Source organism: Opisthocomus hoazin, chromosome 1 (assembly GCF_030867145.1).
Source record: "Opisthocomus hoazin isolate bOpiHoa1 chromosome 1, bOpiHoa1.hap1, whole genome shotgun sequence".
Taxonomy (NCBI): Eukaryota; Metazoa; Chordata; class Aves; order Opisthocomiformes; family Opisthocomidae; genus Opisthocomus; species Opisthocomus hoazin.
This window is the reverse complement of record NC_134414.1, coordinates 81,890,233-81,907,423: the sequence shown is the minus strand read 5'-3', so window position 1 is coordinate 81,907,423 and position 17,191 is coordinate 81,890,233. Positions and strand designations below refer to the sequence as shown.

General features: G+C 41.7%; 1 protein-coding gene across 4 annotated transcripts; it reads right to left on the bottom strand.

Moving 5' to 3' along the window:
• Nucleotides 1-387: 387 nt before the first annotated feature.
• On the bottom strand, nucleotides 388-17,191 carry GYG2 (glycogenin 2). Of its 4 annotated transcripts, none has more exons than XM_075427885.1 (9): nucleotides 16,861-17,191; nucleotides 11,090-11,231; nucleotides 9,209-9,383; nucleotides 6,789-6,951; nucleotides 6,096-6,222; nucleotides 4,956-5,178; nucleotides 3,650-3,790; nucleotides 2,505-2,621; nucleotides 388-610 (listed from the first exon to the last, which is right to left on the bottom strand). In XM_075427885.1, exons 1-9 carry the CDS (start codon nucleotides 16,865-16,867, stop codon nucleotides 449-451), a joined length of 1,257 nt encoding a protein of 418 aa, XP_075284000.1. In that variant the 5' UTR covers nucleotides 16,868-17,191; the 3' UTR covers nucleotides 388-448. The 4 variants fall into 4 exon arrangements, with proteins under 4 accessions (XP_075284000.1, XP_075283992.1, XP_075284017.1 ...); XM_075427877.1 differs by lacking the exon at nucleotides 16,861-17,191 and adding an exon at nucleotides 16,157-16,403; XM_075427902.1 differs by lacking the exon at nucleotides 16,861-17,191 and adding an exon at nucleotides 10,667-10,760 and having other exon boundaries at nucleotides 11,090-11,173.

Here is a 17,191-nt window from a genome sequence, read left to right as displayed (position 1 = left end):
AGTGTTAACTCTGTTTCAAGAACAAGGTTTTAATTTACACAGTTTTATAGCGTCTTCTACAAGTATTTTTTGAAATAATCTCAATTTGTGAAATAAACTCAACTCCCAACATGTTTAATGCTCACTTCTGTTTCTGCAGAATGCTATGGGGAAGAGCAGGTTAGAGTGATAAATACGAGCATTCATACTCTGAGGGTACCATTCACTATACTTCAGAAGGCACTATGGGAGAACAATGAAGATGAAACATACACAACAACGAAGATGAGGCACACTTAACAGTTAGAAAAACTAGGGTCTGTATCTGTTAATCTTCCCTTAAAATATATGAGGATCCACCTCTACCTCTAACTTTGGTGTCAAATAAACTATGAAGACAGCCAAGTATTCAGGGATTGCATTTATAGAAGAAACATAGATCGTGGTGACAATTACAGTACACTCCATCTTAACGTAAAAATGCATCCAATTTCTTTTTGATATGTTCAAAACAATCTTTCCCCAGATAGTCCATGCGCCCTTCCTCCCATTTTCTCCGTTCTTCTTCTGGACTGGGTTCTTCTGCTCTGAAGTGAATGGACAGCTCTGAAATGGAATGTGCGACCTCATTCTGTGGGAGGAAGCAGAAGAGTGGGAAAACAGTCATTTGGTTGTTCTCATTTCAGAGCTGTGAAGTTAAACCTTAAATGTCAAACTTCTGCTTTGTACAGTCCCAGTTAAAACAATAAAATGAACAGTATTCAAACATTCATTCTTGCTTTGATAATGTGATCTCATTTTCCCACGCTTTTACTACTAGTATCTTTGAACATACCAAACATCTATTTTACTTGTCTTAACTCAGACCTTGGCATACTCAGCAACAACACAACAAGAATATTACAAACACAGCCTGTTTAGAGTATCTCCTACAATAAAGTGTAACCATGTATCTGTGCAAATTTTCTCTTCAGTAGGCTTTCATGTGAACATAAGCTCCTAGGATTTTTTGGTCATTTGTTTTACTTGATCTCTAGGGAGATCAGTATTATTCAGCAGACGTGAGACACATTACCCATATAAATTAATTCAGAAGATTGACACTACTCATTATACCAAGAACCAGTTCATCCTGAATGATAGGCAAAAATTCTGAATCCTGGTTCAAGATCGAGTCACCATAGGCGCACAAATGTAAGACACATTATTAGTGATAATTTCAACCACAGAATTGAAAAACTCTGCCCATGATTGACCAATGCCCGTAAAACCAGAGCATCCCAATCCCAGGACTAATCAAGGCAGCTACCGAAAACCTGCTTTCAGCACTACTCCAAGAGGCTCCAAGGCAAACAACTCATCTCATGTTACTAACAAAATTGAAATCAACCAGAACAACCTTCCAGTAAAGCCCTGGCAAATTCAGTATAACGATATTTCAGAATAGAAGGTAATGGACAGGAATCAGTGACTTCAACTGCCTAAATGCCCTGCAATACCCATTACATCTGCCAATTTGGGGCAGATAAGGCACAGGAGCTGTGCCAGACCTGCACCTGCAGACCAGGTAAGGTATTTCAAACAGCCAACATGACACGACATGCTTAGGCAACTGCATCCTTCCACATGTATCCCCACCTGGGTCCCACTCTGTACATGATTTTAAACCTGAATAAATACTCTAAAGAGCACGCTTGCACCCTATATATGCAAATATGCAACAATACTTGGTATTTAATTTTCAGGCTTTGTATACACATAACTGCTTTAATGCATGAAGATTCCTTCTTCACCGTTGGCAAGCCTCATCGACAGCTCTGGATGCCATTAACCAGACAACAGGAATCATCGTGTTTTTAGAAATTAAGAATTTTAGCTAGAGCCCAAACACTCCTGGCTGCACAGGAGCTACAGCTTTACCTGCAGTTTTGTTTCTCAGTGTTAAAGTATTTCACCATAATGCTTCACAATTGTAAAAAAGGCCTCATCAGGGAAATGGCTGTGTTGTGTACCTTACAAGACACAACTCTGACACCCTGTCACCTCCATCAATGCCAAGTCTGACACTGCTGTCACACTGCCCACAGATAAATGCAGCGCAAGATCACAGACGAAAGCCTAGCAGCTTAGGCTTTATGCCTGACTCACTGTACATTCATTTTCCACTTGCTTGGAAACATCACTTCAGCAGGTAAAAAAAAAAAAAATACGAAAGAAAAAAAAAAAAAACAGAACAAAAAAACCCCAGACAAATTTGTTGTATTAGTATTGGAGAGCTAAAATTAACACCATGCATTTATTACCTGGGGTCTAGCACAAGAAAATATACTTCTCATTTTTAAATGTGTAAGTGATAGAAAGGGATCATACCCCAATATTGGAAGCAGTTAAGGAATTACATAGCTAAAAAATTCAAGAATTTATTTGCACATTGCATCATAATTAGTTGAGATTCCCTAAAATTATGTTGGCAAAGACACGCATGCAATTATCAACAGAAGTACAATGCAGAAAGTGATATGTACCAGTTCTGAGGTTTCCTGAAGCACAGGATGAAGTACAAGTTGTTTCGAAGGTCTGTCAGGCTCAGGCTCAGAGAGATGGACGTTAGAATCGCTTTGTTCAGCTTCACACACAGGTTGCTAAAATACAGCCACTGAGGTTTTAGTAGGAGAATATTTTTTCATAGTTTCCTTATCATGAGAATTCATACAATACAAATCGATTTCAGTCTTAGGGCAGAGGAATGCAGTGAATGGGAGGAAAAGGAATGAAACACATTATCATCAAGGACAAAATTCATCTCACCCAGCTTTAGCTATCAGAACGGCATTGAATCTAAGCTCCTACTGTAATCAATCTAGGATAAGTACCTCCAGTGGGCAGCTCACCTCATCCTAAAATAGGTTCAAGAGTGGCTGTCAGTGACTACAGAAACAGCCTGGAAAGCCAGCTAACTGTAGATGTCTACTATTCACAAGGCCAAACTTCAAAGAGAAAAAAACCCCTAATTTTAGGATAATAGCTTGCTCTGTAACTCATGAAAGTTTTATATGTGTAGAATGAGAACAGAACAATGACTTCTAAAACAAAGGTAAAATAGTTCGCCCAGCAAATACTGCCCCAAACACTTGCCCTTGTCAGTGCAGCAGAAGCACCCAAATACAAGAAGAATGACAAAAGAACCAGAACTCCTGCAATGCTCATCAGTGGATTCTTTTAAGACACTCCTTGTTGCCCAAATCACAGAAATTTCAGAAACAGTTTTCCGAGTCAACACTTCTGGAAAAAAGTAGCAATTTCTACAGAGAAGTGACAGAAAGAATTCTAGTTTTAAATATATTAATTCACAATAGTATTAATATTCAAAAATCACTTTGGTAACAGATTTTTTTTATATTACACTTTATTAAGTACCTAACAACTTTCAATAAGCAATATCTTCGTAAAATTCAATGAAAACTCTTTCAGCTCCAGACACATCATGCATGCATGACTGAAGAAAATAAATACTCTTTAGGCTATTTCTGATGCTGGCAAGAAACCTCAACAGCTGCAGCTAAATTGAAGAAGATATAATCTCCCAGATCAGAAGCATAATTTAAAAAAATCTCATTTTAGTATACCATTTTACTTTGTTATTACACATAGCAATATATAACATACTTACAGTTTCAAAAGTGAGTTCCTCAGGTGAACGTGCTGTGGGATGTATTTCGTACGGCTGCTCTGGAAGCACAGGCATTTGCAGAGAATTGGCCACATAAGGACTGACCTTTTTCAGTGTAATTTCAACTCCATTGAAAGTGTGCTAGCAAAAAGAAGAACCACTTTTTTACCACTGAAATAGTATTTTGCAGGAAATTAATATCATATTTGCAACAGTTTCACTTCCTTACAGGGATTTCAGCATTAAAGGAGTAAGTTAATAAACTAAAAAATTCTGTGGTCCTAGATTCAGAGTATGTTGCAATTTAGATTTTTGCACTCATGAGTATGCCAGCATCATCAGGAGGTAAATTAACAGATATTTCTACCTTCATGTTACTGTAGCTGAACTATCTCTTTACCGCACAATTTCTTAAAAATTAAAATATGTTAAAGTACGAGACTAAAAACTATCCATTCCTTCCTCTGCTTTCCAATTTGTTAAGAGGTTAGCAAACCAAATTCCTCTCTGAGGCTTTGATGGTAATTGTCCAACTGATCTTCTGGGACCACGCAATTAGTTCAACGATGGTAATAGTCTATATTAAAAAACATTAAGAAAATATTTACATATGCCTAAAAGTGATCTAAATTTTCATGTCTGGATACAAAATTAAAAATCATACTTCTCCTACTCATTACTTTATGCTTCTGGTCTCCAAGAAATCGTCTATTTATCAGCATATTTTTTTTATTCTGCTCATGGAAACCATATATTGATGCACTCCTTTGAAGAAAAAAACAAATTTACCTTAGTAAATGTTTGATGACGTAGGAGTACTGAATATAATATCCTAAGTGTAATTAACAATGCCTTTGCATATCTGATTTATTTGCTATGACCCTCATAAAACAAATTATAATGCAGTTCTGAAAAAGTAAATTTTAGTAGAGACAAAGGGCTCATTTGATGGTCTACATCAACTTATCTTCAAAAAGTCAAAAGTGTGTTTGTTTCATAGCCAGATTATCACCCTCTCTGGCTAATTTGTATCACACTTTGTGTTTAATTTGCAGAATCTACATATACATATTCCCATACAGACTCTTCATTAATTAAGAAAAGGGCTGAGGGAAATCTTTGGAAAGCCAATAGTACTACAAATCTTTCCAAAACTGCTAGTTTAGATGCTTCTAGAAGCAATCACTGCTCCTACCAATCAACAGATACTATGTTTTCCCATGTAATTCTTTCCTTCAGCAAACACATAATTTTCAGAATTTTTCTTGTGATTCCAGCATATTCCCATTAACTCCTTATTAATTACCTTGCATTCCTCAGATTCTGATTCTTCCATCTTTTGAAATTTTTCTAACAAAGGCAATACATTGGCACTGTATATATTCCACCAGAGCGCAAGAAATGACAGCTGGTGAAAAGATCCAGAGGTGGTGCCATCCTGCATAACTCTCTTTGTTTGAAGGTTGTATTTGTAGTTCCAGGGCTTTGTTGCTCCCAAGAAGTGAACAACTTTGGCATCTCTACCAAACCTGTAGAGAGAGAGTAAACATAGAGGGACTATATATTAAATATTTTCTTTTTTAGCTGATATAAACTGCTAAAGAAACATGTTTACTCTCACTGCTGAGGTAATTTCAACATTTTTTCAACAGCAAGACATTCAGTATGAGTATATACATTTATATTTTCTCTGTCTTATTAGTTTAAGGTATCTCGTTTAGCATACAGAAAACAAAAGGCTGCATTGTCATTTGCTTCCAGCTGCTGAATCCAGTAGAAAAGTTCATGAAGGAAAAGTGACAGGCTGAGGCAGTACCATTTCCCATCCCCCTGCATACTCTGTCCACAAACAAATAAATACCACTTCAAATACCTAATCAACAAAATTGGTTATTACTGATCCCGCGTTAAATTACTAATAAATACATCATCCTAAGTTCACCTTCCAGTAAGAGTGTTTTGTGTAACTGGAACCGTAATTCATGACACCCTAAATCCAACTTGCCTTCTGCCAGAAAACTTTCTCTAACTGCATTGTTTGAAGTCATCTAATTACTAGCACAAATTTTGTTTTACGTAAGAATCTAGGAAATGGCTTAAAAAAAATCAAAAAAGGAAACCCAACTGTTTCCTATAGAACTGACTGGAAAAGAAAGGAACAACTTTCAAAGTAAAGATGTCAGAATCTAATGCTAAAGTAATCTACATCTTTTCAAATATGAGAAAATCTTCTCTGAAACAACATGAGACAATGTAGCCAACTCTGGGGCTCTCTCTGTGTCCAGATGCAAGACATTCATATTGCATTTAAGTTAGTTATGTAATACCATTTCTGACTACTGTAATTTATAATCTACAGAATATGCTACTATTATTCTCTCTTACAATAGAATGTTCATTAACAAACTACAGAGGTTTACAGCCTGTCAGAAGTGTTACTACTTACTGATTGAAAGCAGGGATGTAGGTGTATACAGCACTGCTGCTTAAGTTATAGAGGAAAGGTAAGTGTTTGCCAATATCTGCTGTTGCCCAGTTGCTGAAGAAGCTATTCAACAAGCCTTGATCACCGCCTAAAGAATACATAAAACAGTATTACTATAATTATGCATACACTCAAATTTATGTCACAATTTCACATCCAAAAATGAGAGCGAGACTGATGTGTTCATGGGACTGCAACTTGGACTTGACAATATGGCCACGTGAGCAGGCACAAGTGAATAATACCTGATCCACTCCGATACACGTTCAGTATAAATGGAGTCCTACTGTAATATATGAAGAAAGGAGAAGGAAAGGGTTTTGGTCTCCCTCAGAGCAGAAGACTGACGATCAGCTGTATTTCTCTCTCCTAAACCAGACATCAAAATTAAAACTTACTGAGCACGACTCAGACACAATGTCCCTTATTGCCCTTTTCTGGGAAGCACAGTCAGCAATAAGTCAATGGGTCTTAAGTACAGTGTAAGAGGCAAAGGTCTGCACCTTACATTTTTGCGGGGGGCCCAATTATGTACAGGCCAGAGAACTCCTGCCTTCCTCTGTTCGCCCTGATAGCATGGAAGCTATGGAAAAAACAGCTTACTGAGAAGGAATGTAACATCTTGCACTTCATCACTTATGCCTTACCCCTTACCATCAAAGCTGCCATGCTCAGCAGCAAACCGGAGCAGTCGGTTGTACGTTTTCAAAGAAGGTCGGAAGACAAATACACCACTGTTAAAGCAGTCAGGCCAGCCAGAATCAGGAGCTGCCGAAAACTCTTCTCGATCAAACAATTCATCAACATTGCAAAGCACCTTAGAGACAGTAGGAAAAAGGAAAAATTGTTAGAGCAAATTTTTCTAGAACACGAGCAGCTAAATCAGTATCAATTGCTAGTTTGGCCAAGTATACAGCTTGCAGAACATAAAAGCAGTAGCAATGCAAAAAATGCTAGGGGTTAGAATCTTTAATATAAAATGGCAACATTAATTGTGGCTTTCCCTGATTTCTCTGATAAAAGCACAAACCCTGAGAAATTATTTCCTGAACCTTCAAGACTCTCCAGAAAGTCCCTTTAAATAGTATAACATACAATGAAAACACACAATTTCCTTCTTTCTTAGCTCACCTTCCTAGAGTCCATTATTCTCAGTAACTGCAACAGAGTAAATGAAAGCTGGGAATCCAAATAATTTGAGTTAGCAACAGACTGACTAATGGGATGGCAGTAAAACTGCGTCTTGTTACCAGTTTTCTATTGCAAGTTAAGCTCAGAGGTTTGCTTTGGTTTGGTTTTTAAGCTTCAGAAGGAAGTAGGAAAAATCAATCAGGTTAAATCTGGTAGAAAGACAGCTGTGCAGTTGCTGAAAGTCTGGACCCCAGCCACAACTGAGCCACTGAAAAGCAGAACAACTTTTTTTTTTTTTTTTTTTTTTTTTTAGGAGAAAGATTACTTCATTGAATTTAAAACAAAAAGAAATGTTTGTCTTCCTCCTTTATATTTAATGTAAAGCAGGAAATCATTAGCCTCCCCACCTCACCCCCTGAGAGGAATAACTTAATTTGGTTTCTAATTCAAATACAATCCCACTAAATTAAAATGCATCCCAGTCTTCCAAAGTGAGCCATATAAGCGCAGGGGAAAGCCGACATGATTGTCCTTGCCAACACTACAGTCATTTTTCTCTACATACCTCTAAAAAATTTTTTTTGAAAAGTAATTAATGTGTCTGGGCTTCCTCGCCCCCATTTTAAAACTTGTCTGCCTTCTTGACCAGAATAAGTCCAAATGAAATTATATGACAAAGATATAATTTAAACACCTGTCAGAGACCCATTCACACAGCGTGTGTTTGTGATATCTTTTGAGGACAGTCCTGAGGCTTCTCTTAAAACGATTTATTTCTATGCAGCTGGCAAAACTGTGAGCATTGCCAAAACAATGCAGCTGGAGCTCCTGGGACTCTTAGGCCAGTAACTAGTGGTGTCCCCCAGGGGTCAGTACTGGGCCCAGTCTTGTTCAGCTTCTTCATCAATGACCTGGATGAAGGGACAGAGTGTACCCTCAGCAAGTTTGCTGATGACACAAAGCTGGGAGGAGTCGCTGATACACCGGCAGGCTGTGCTGCCATTCAGCGTGACCTGGACAGGCTGGAGAGTTGGGCAGAGAGGAACCTGATGAAGTTCAACAAGGGCAAGTGCAGGGTCCTGCACCTGGGGAGGAACAACCCCATGCACCAGTACAGGCTTGGGGCGGACCTGCTGAAGAGCAGCTCTGCGGAGAGGGACCTGGGTGTCCTGGTGGAAAACAAGTTGACCATGAGCCAGCAGTGTGCTCTGCTTGCCAAGAAGGCCAATGGCATCCTGGGGTGCATTAAGAGGAGTGTGGCCAGCAGGTCGAGGGAGGTTCTCCTTCCCCTCTGCTCTGCCCTAGTGAGGCCCCATCTGGAGTACTGTGTCCAGTTCTGGGCTCCCCACTTCAAGAAAGATGAAGAGCTACTGGAGAGAGTCCAGCGGTGGGCTACAAGGATGGTGAGGGGACTGGAGCATCTGTCCTATGAGGAAAGGCTGAGGGAGCTGGGCTTGTTCAGCCTGAAGAAGGCGGAGAGGGGACCTTATAAATGTCTACAAATATCTCAAGGGTGGGTGTTAGGAGGATGGGGCCAGACTCTTTTCAGTGGTGCCCAGCGACAGGACAAGGGGCAATGGGCACAAACTGAAGCAGAGGAAGTTCCATCTGAACATGAGGAAGAACTTCTTCCCTCCGAGGGTGACGGAGCCCTGGAACAGGCTGCCCAGAGAGGTTGTGGAGTCTCCTTCTCTGGAGATATTCAAGACCCACCTGGACAAGGTCCTGTGCAGCCTTCTGTAGGTGACCCTGCTTCGGCAGGAGGGTTGGACTAGATGACCCACAGAGGTCCCTTCCAACCTCTAACATTCTATGATTATATGACCACCAGCAAATCTGATCACTTCATAGGCCCCATAGGCTGCCTGACCAGGAAGCCTCCCACGCTCAGAGCAGCTCTTCGCGACAGGCACAAACGTTTCCACGGCTCCTGCTCTACTCACCAAAGTGTCTGCATCCATGAAGACACATTTGCTATAATGAGTCAGAGTCCAACAGTGAAGCTTAGTGAAGGTTACGCCCAGTTCTGGCCTCCGCATCAGAGCCAAACGGAGTGAGTCAGAACTGTCAAGTGCATCCACCTCGATGACTTCGTCAAACACACTGCGAAGGACAGACCTACCAGAGCAAGCAGTGGAGAGCAAGAAGGGAGTTTAGAGAGGTTCATTAGAGTTCAATCCTGGCATGGAAACAGTGACACACAGAAGCATGACATTTTTTATGACACTAACAAAGGCTAGATTGATTGGCTAGCATAAGAAGTCAAAAGTGAAAAGTCCTTGTAAACAGTGGCAGTGATCAGGCCGTAAACTACCGCCTCTTCCACTACGGCGCTGGCAAACCTCAAAAAGTGACAGGCGCTGTGTGGAAGAGAAACCAGTCCCTACTTTAGATACTTCATCTCCTACAGAAACACCCACAGAAATGAAAGCAGCTTTCATCCTGCACAACTGACTGTTAAGCACAGCACACACTGCATTCCCTGGGCACTGCACAGGATGTGCCTGCACTGCCAGCACAGTTATTTGCGCTTATTATGCCCAAGTAAATGCAGCTTCAAAACTGCACCTTTTAAAACAGGCAATATATACTTGTTCACAACTATGAATTGTCTCAAATTCGACTTTTAGGAAGACATTTTTTTTCTATGCATGTCTTTCATGGGAATTTTATAGGTCATACCAAAGTAGGTAATCCTTTTAAACACAGCTTATTTATTTACATTACACTATTAAGTCCTGGATGTCATGCAAACTCAGAAAAAGAAAAGCCTGTGCTGATTATCCAGATTTCAGAGTTATTGGCTTTTGCCTGACTGATCTTCAAGGGACAGGAGTTAACTGGGAAAGAACTAAGAGTAGGTACAGTTTTTCAGAAACATAGTTCAGTGACGTGCTTTTTTTAAAATGCTATCCTTGATTAAAAAATATGTTATAAAGGTTTTTTCCCCCCATTGAATGGGGATGAAAAAACTGATGGACTCAGTATTCACCCAGGTGTCACACATATACAGTATTCCCTCAGGAAGGTTAGAGCATTCTGACAAAATCCATACTTTAAAAAGCCTGTAAAAACATATTTCTGCACATTCAATCACAGAAAAAAAATGGGAAAATATGTTTCTTGGTCCAGATACATTGCAAATACACTCACATGGCGTACAGAAATCAGGAGCTTGCACACTTCCTAAGCCATAGCAGAACTAAGAGTTTAAGTAGCTGTGGCATCTCATGTTCCTTTTAACAAACACCACACACTTCCAAATAACAGGGCTTGAGTTCAACAGATTTAACAAGATTTCTGTACATGCAATTCTGTAGTGCCTGCAGAATCACAACCCAAACTGGGAAGTGATAAAAAAAAAGAAAATAAATTAATTTCTCATCATGATAGCCACGCACCAATATTTTAAGAAGATTAGCCATCTGAAACGTCTGAGTCCCTAAGTTTTTTGGAGAGTTCTGATGTCACAGGTGGTTACATATCTTGCTCGTTCTAAAAGAGAAACACTTAGGGAAAAAAACAGCAGTGCCTTTATTTTGGCTCAAAAGCACGACACTAAACCTTAGTTCCCAAACTTCCAGCTTCCGTTCCCAACTACGGGCTCAAGACAACTTCCAGCCACAAGCTCTGCTTTTGCAAGTGAATTTTATTAGGCTTATGACCTTATCATGGATGTTATTTGGGACTCTTCTCAGAAATTTCTAGCCAAGGGGAAACTTCTAGCCATAATGCTGTGAAATCAACAGGAAGTCTATTAAAATAATTCACACTGTTGCTTATTCTTCCACATTATCAACCTCCAAAAATACGTGAATCCTTACCTCATCCCACTGGAAACCTGTGATGTAATTAGTACTGCCAATTTTCTAGACGTTGTATGGTTCCTCAATGACTGTCCAAGAACCAGAGCGCCTTGACAGTACACATCATCGGTAGCAAGGGTCACAAAGGCTTGATCCGTTACTGTGAGCAAATATTCAGAAGAGTCACTTTACAGCATTAACATAAGCTCTTTTGACAGGTTCCTACAATCTCCCTCCTCCAGCTAACTGACAGGTTGAGGCTTACAGCAACCTGCAGTTCCTGTGATAAGCAATTGGCTTCCCCAGACTCCCCCAGAAGACACAACTGAATAGAAAATCCAGTGAACACGACTGCAGAATGTATGTCTCTGAATTTTTTATTATTTTTTGTTTGCCTGATTTACATAACAACAGGTATGAGGTTTTGCACTAGCCCTAAACAAATAATTCCCCAAGTCTTATTGCCTAAACATAATGTAAATCAAAAAAGGCCAATGTGAAAATATTTAGATTTTACATTTAACTGACATAGTATAATACAACTGATAAGGAAAATGTTCTTGTTTATACAGTGCCAAAAGCTAAGGAAAAAACCAGGATGTTAAGTACTAGCCAGAAATGTCCTTCTTTCTGTGACCTCGCTGAATCAACCCAACAGGCATCATTCTTTGCTCTGTCCTCCTTGTACTGGAGTAACTGGTGCTGCCTGAATAAATGCAGAGAAATTCCTGCTGAGACCAGTGCACCTCCCAGAAGCTAAGGATCCCTACCTCAAGTAACACCAAGAAAATTAGGAGTGTTCCTCATTGTCAAGAAACACATGGGAAAAAAAGAACAATAAAAAAGAAAGAAATGTACACTCCTGCACAACAGCAGACATAACGTATTTTGTAGAGATACCAGGGCTGTGGTAGTATCACCAGGGGCTGCTTCTTCAGCTCTGCCCTTTGACAGAACCACTGCTATCGGGGTTCTCCTGCAGAGGGCCAGAACCTACAATTCATGGAATCATAGAATCATAGGTTGGTAAAGACCTCTAAGATCATCAATTCCAACCATGATTCAGGGAGGTAAACAGCATCCTCAGAACAGAATGAAGACCTCAGCTTTCCAGGCTGCAAAGTTAACCAGAACAAGATGAGCGGGTCACACAGATGAGCAGAATTCCACTCAGCTCTACAGAGCTGCAATAAATACTTGTGTTGAACTACTTGTTTAAAACCACCATCAACGTGAGGGACAAGCAGTTATGTTAAATAAATTAAAACAACCAAACAATGACAAGAAAAACACCCTGTCATACAGTTTCCAGGTTCTCTGAGAGACACAAGGAAAGAATCTGACAGAACTAGTTGCAGAGAACCCAACAAATGACCTCATGGCTGTCTCAGCCAGAGGCTGCCAAACTGAGTGAGTTCAAACCTATAACCTAGCATCAAGGTATGCAATGAAGTATGGCTGGTGCCGCTGACAAGATCTCAGGTACTAAGTATCTTCATTTTTCTTGTCCTCCAAATCCAGAGCAAAGCACAGACCCACTGCTGTGCTGTCCTCTTCCCCCCCTTTCTGCCCTACCTCCCACTCATCTCCAGCCAGACCTGAATTCGCATCATGCACATCCACCTGACGTTTGCTGATGTTGAAACAGACCCCTCCACCTCAGTAGAATACCAGTAGTGTTAAACTTCACCAAAAAACAATGAATCATCCATCCACACGTTGCAGAACCCTTCGCTAAGCAAACTCCAATAACATTTTAAATCACAATTTCCAGAAGAAGCAAATGGGAAAAAAAAAAAAGGAACTTTCAAATCTCCTGTTATCATAACAGCTCAAGCAAGTTACACGTGTTCCAGAAAACAATGAATAAAGAGTTGCTTACATGGAGTGGTTCAAAAGGACAGTTGTGCAAGTAAACTGCTCCTACAGCAATTTTCCAAAAGGTTAAAAGAATAAATATGAGCATACATAAAAACAAAACAAAAAAACACTGAAGGCTACTTTAGCAATAAAATTATTCTCAAAGGACACAAAGATTCAGCAAAGAAAAACACTTCTGTGTTAGGCAACAGGCATCTTCAGCCAAATAAAGGTAATAAAACAACCACTGAGAGGAACGTGGGGGGTAGATTAATAAAAAAAGCAAACTGTGAAACGAGTGGGAGTTTAATTCTTAAAATACAGTTTTAAATAACAACCACAAAACTGAACACGTAATCTTCTTACTGCTTCTGAAAATTCTTTTAGCTACAGAAGCTGAATCTTTACATAAGCAATACATCTGAAAACACAGAGGCTACTCATCAAATAGTTCAGCAAGTTGGTATGGTAAATTACCATACCCTACGTATGGTTTCATGCCCTATACCTGTGGGGCAAAAGTTGTGGTCAGAACCACAAGGAAGCAAACGGCCAAAGAAATACAGCTTCTAAGAAACTCTTGCAAATACCCCATACAGAAAAGAAACGAATTGTCTCTTTTGAGAATCAGATGTGGGGTACATATTATGGCCTTCTTAACAGAGTGAATCATGACAGAGATAATTAAATGGATAAAGAAATATTGATTGAAACCATGCAACACTAAAATATTTCTAGTGCAAAGAGAGAAGCATGTCCTAGCTATTTTAAAATTGTATAGAGGCATCACTAATCCATTAAGGATTCACAGGGGGTTTAAAATCAAAAGATTTTATCATTACTTGTTCTTTATAATCCTTGTTTTCAAGGAGGAAGTGTTACTTGACTGGCCTCATTTACAATGTTATTTGGAACTCTGTCTCTATAAATGTTTTATTTTTATAACTGAAAAATAAGGATCAGATTTTTCATATAAACTTGTGAAAGTATCCCATTTACCTGAAAATGCCCACTTAAAATGAAACCAAGAACAAAGTTGCATTAAATCTAATGTACACAGGGTTTCACTTACTGACTTTAAGCTGCAAAAGAAGATTTGATCTCTTACGTTTGAAAGCCAAAGGTGTAGGTATTTAAAATTCATTGCAACTGAATTTTTAGGTGTCAACCGCATCATTATGCATAACTTTCAATTCTTTGTGCTGAATGACAATAGGATTTTTCATGGAAAACACCTAGTATGAACAGTACTAAGTTTCAAACAAATTGTTTTCAAGCTGTGAAGCCCTATGGCGAATACCACTGAATTCTTAGTGAATTATGAGAAAAGTAAGTGTATGATTAGAATCACACTAAAACCATGCTGTATAAATTTATAAATCTGTTCACGTATTTTCTGGATTAACACACATCACATGAAGATGTAAATTTAGAAATCATTATCATCAGAAGTGGCTCCTCAGCTTTAATACCTAACAATAGCTTCTCAGAACAAACCAAGGATTTTCAACCAAGTAACTTTGGCGAGTTGTTTTAGACCCTGCTCTGCAGCTACAGATTGCAACACAGAAAAGACAGCAAAAGTAATGTGAATCACCACAGTCAGCATGATTTTATGTGAAACTTGTTAGAGTTTTTTTAACCAAGATCACCAATTTCTTATGCTACTTACTCACAGCAGTAGTACATCTGACACTGCCGGAGGCAGAATTCTTCAACAGGCCTGAAAACAAATTCTAGGGAAGCTAAAAGCCTTACTTAGAATCCGCACCAGCAAGGAGACAGGATGGTGCTCACTTTGATGTTCAAAGAAGAAAAGAGAGAGGGAATGAACAAACACCAGGTTCCCACTGAGAATCAGGAGTGGCTCATAATAACAAGCACTGAATCAACCACATGCACCTGCCAGCTTCAAGATAAGCCTATGTAGGGTCCTTTTTCCTCCATAATCCACTAGACATAGCTTTTTGAACATATTTCGGTCTTTGTTCTGATACACAGAGAGAGGACAAATGTGCTCTAGCTGTGGCTACTGGAGTAACGACTCAAATCTGCCTAGTTACCCACTCCAAAATTGCAATAGGAGACCAAAGACTTCTACAGTACAACTTCCCTAGAAGCATAATCTAAATAACATATTGATGTCTTGTGCATAAGAGTAGATAAACCAATAGCTAAAAGCCTCCAACAGGCTGGTTACGTCCTCAGCATGTACTGCCATTCACACTAACAACCGTGGCCTCATTGCTTTCTTAAATTCCTCCCTGGAACCACCTGTCACTCTTTATTTGCCTTCCCCCTTCTACCTCAGCCACAATCTGCAGGGTGGGCTGGCTGCAGCCTGGAGCTGCGCTCACTGAGCCCAAAGCCCCTTTCTGAAATCCCAAGTGAGAATGACATAACACAGCCCCAACTGACAGCATGTTTTCCAGCTACAGTTTTGTTACTCCTGCTCCCACATGTAGGTCCCTACGCATCCTGCCCCAGAAGCGTGTCCCGGTGAAGACGCGTTGGGCTGCTGCAAGGCTAGGGCAGGCTACAGGCCTTCTCACTTCTCGGACCTAGCACAAATGTATCACAAGTACCTGGAATGGAAAGCTTCAGCTGACACCTATGACCTTAGAAGAAGTCAAGAAGTATTTTGTTATAAGTAGGTAAAACGAATGGTGAATAATGATGTCAAACAATAACCTATGTTGGACCACCATCAGAAATTATTATGCAAGTTTTCAGCAGAGAGGCAGTTCTTGCCCTAGTAAACAAATGACAGCTGGCAATTTTAATTCCCATGCTTGTTCATTCTGGGTCCAACTGCAGAAACTTTACTGGTGAAGATGGCCCAACCACCACTTTACACAGATCTTTTTATAACAGAATAGAAATCGACATTTGATGGCACAGAATATTTCTCTCGGTCTAACAAAGTCCTGCCTGATCCAGAAACCAGACTTCCTCCTGCCCTTCATTAAAACAAGACTGAGTTTTACCAGACAGCATTATGACTGTTATCTCGGAAGGCTACAGGAGGGGGCTTTTTTCTTATTTTGTGTAGCTTTTACTAAGTATCTTTCAGTTAAGAACAGCTACATCCTGCTTCAAGACCCTGCAGTTTTGTTACTCAACAGACACTAAATGACCTCTGCAAAAAATCAAATGCAACAATATTATAATATACAAATAAGCATAAGCATAGTACTCAAAGGTGCTCCCAAAATAGTAACATACCAGCTTGAAAAAACATGAGTAACAGTTGCTCAGGCAGTCCAAAGGCAGCACAAAGGACTCGATACATTTAAGTTAGACGTTTCCAGACTTTCCACCCTCCTCTCAGGAAAGAAAAGAAAAAAAACCCAAACCCAAGCCAAAGGGCAATCTCTAACCGTTCGATTTGCAGAGGTGCCCCACAGGTGAAGCCGAGCTCGGGACCCAGGGGCCGAACGCCCGGGGAGGTGCCGTCTGTGAGACCCTTCCCACGGCCCCACAAACCCAGCTCCGGCCCCGGCTTTCTCCCCATTTTTGAGAGCCCGCTCGGGAAACGGGACGGCTCCCGCGCCCGCCCGGCGCGGCCAGCCCCGAGCCGGCCCCTCGCGGCTTGCGGGGCCGCACCGCCGCTGCGCGAGCGGGGAGCCGAGCGGAGCCGCTCCGTGTGCGCCCCGGCCCCAGGGAGCCCACCCCGGCCCGAGGACCCGCCGCGGCCCGGGCAGGCCGGTCCCTGCGCACGGGCACGAAGGGGCTCAGGCCCGAATCCGGGACCGCTAACTGCGGCCCGGCGCCCCCCCGGCAGCGCCACGGCGGAGACCCCCACCCGCGTCGGGGTGCGAGGAGGGGGAAGGCCCCGCCGTCCCCGGGAGGCGCTGAGGGCGCACGGGGCGGGAGTTGCGAGACTGGCGGGCGGCCCCGGCGGCGGGGCGCGGAGCCGCGGTACTCACCGGACATCCTGCGGCGGGCGGCCGGGCGGGGGCACGGCCCGGGGCCAGGCCCGGGCCCGCACCTCCGCCGCCGCCTCACCTGCTGGCGGCGGGGCCGGTAAACCGCGAGCTGGGATTAGCCCGCCTCCTGCTGCGGGCAGGGGAGCGACACTCGCAGGGGCTCCCCCGCAGCGGCAGAGACCATTTGGGAGGGTGGCGCGGCCCACCCCGCCCCCCGCCGTTGCCGGCGCTGGCTTTACTGCAAGGGGCCCGTCCTACCCCTCTCGCCCCCGCGGCAGGGCAGGGCAGGGCAGAGCCCGCACCTCGGACCCCGGAGCCCCGCACCTGCCCG

What these genes read in the sequence shown, in the direction of transcription:
- GYG2 (XM_075427877.1), bottom strand. Translation starts at nt 16,223, where the DNA reads ATGTATCGAGTCCTTTGTGCTGCCTTTGGACTGCCTGAGCAACTGTTA. An exon ending in TCATGGATGCAGACACTTTG is followed by an intron (nt 6,952 to 9,208) that starts GTGAGTAGAGCA and finishes ACTGTCTCTAAG; the next exon opens with GTGCTTTGCAATGTTGATGA. An exon ending in AGGAACTCACTTTTGAAACT is followed by an intron (nt 2,622 to 3,649) that starts GTAAGTATGTTA and finishes GCTGTATTTTAG; the next exon opens with CAACCTGTGTGTGAAGCTGA.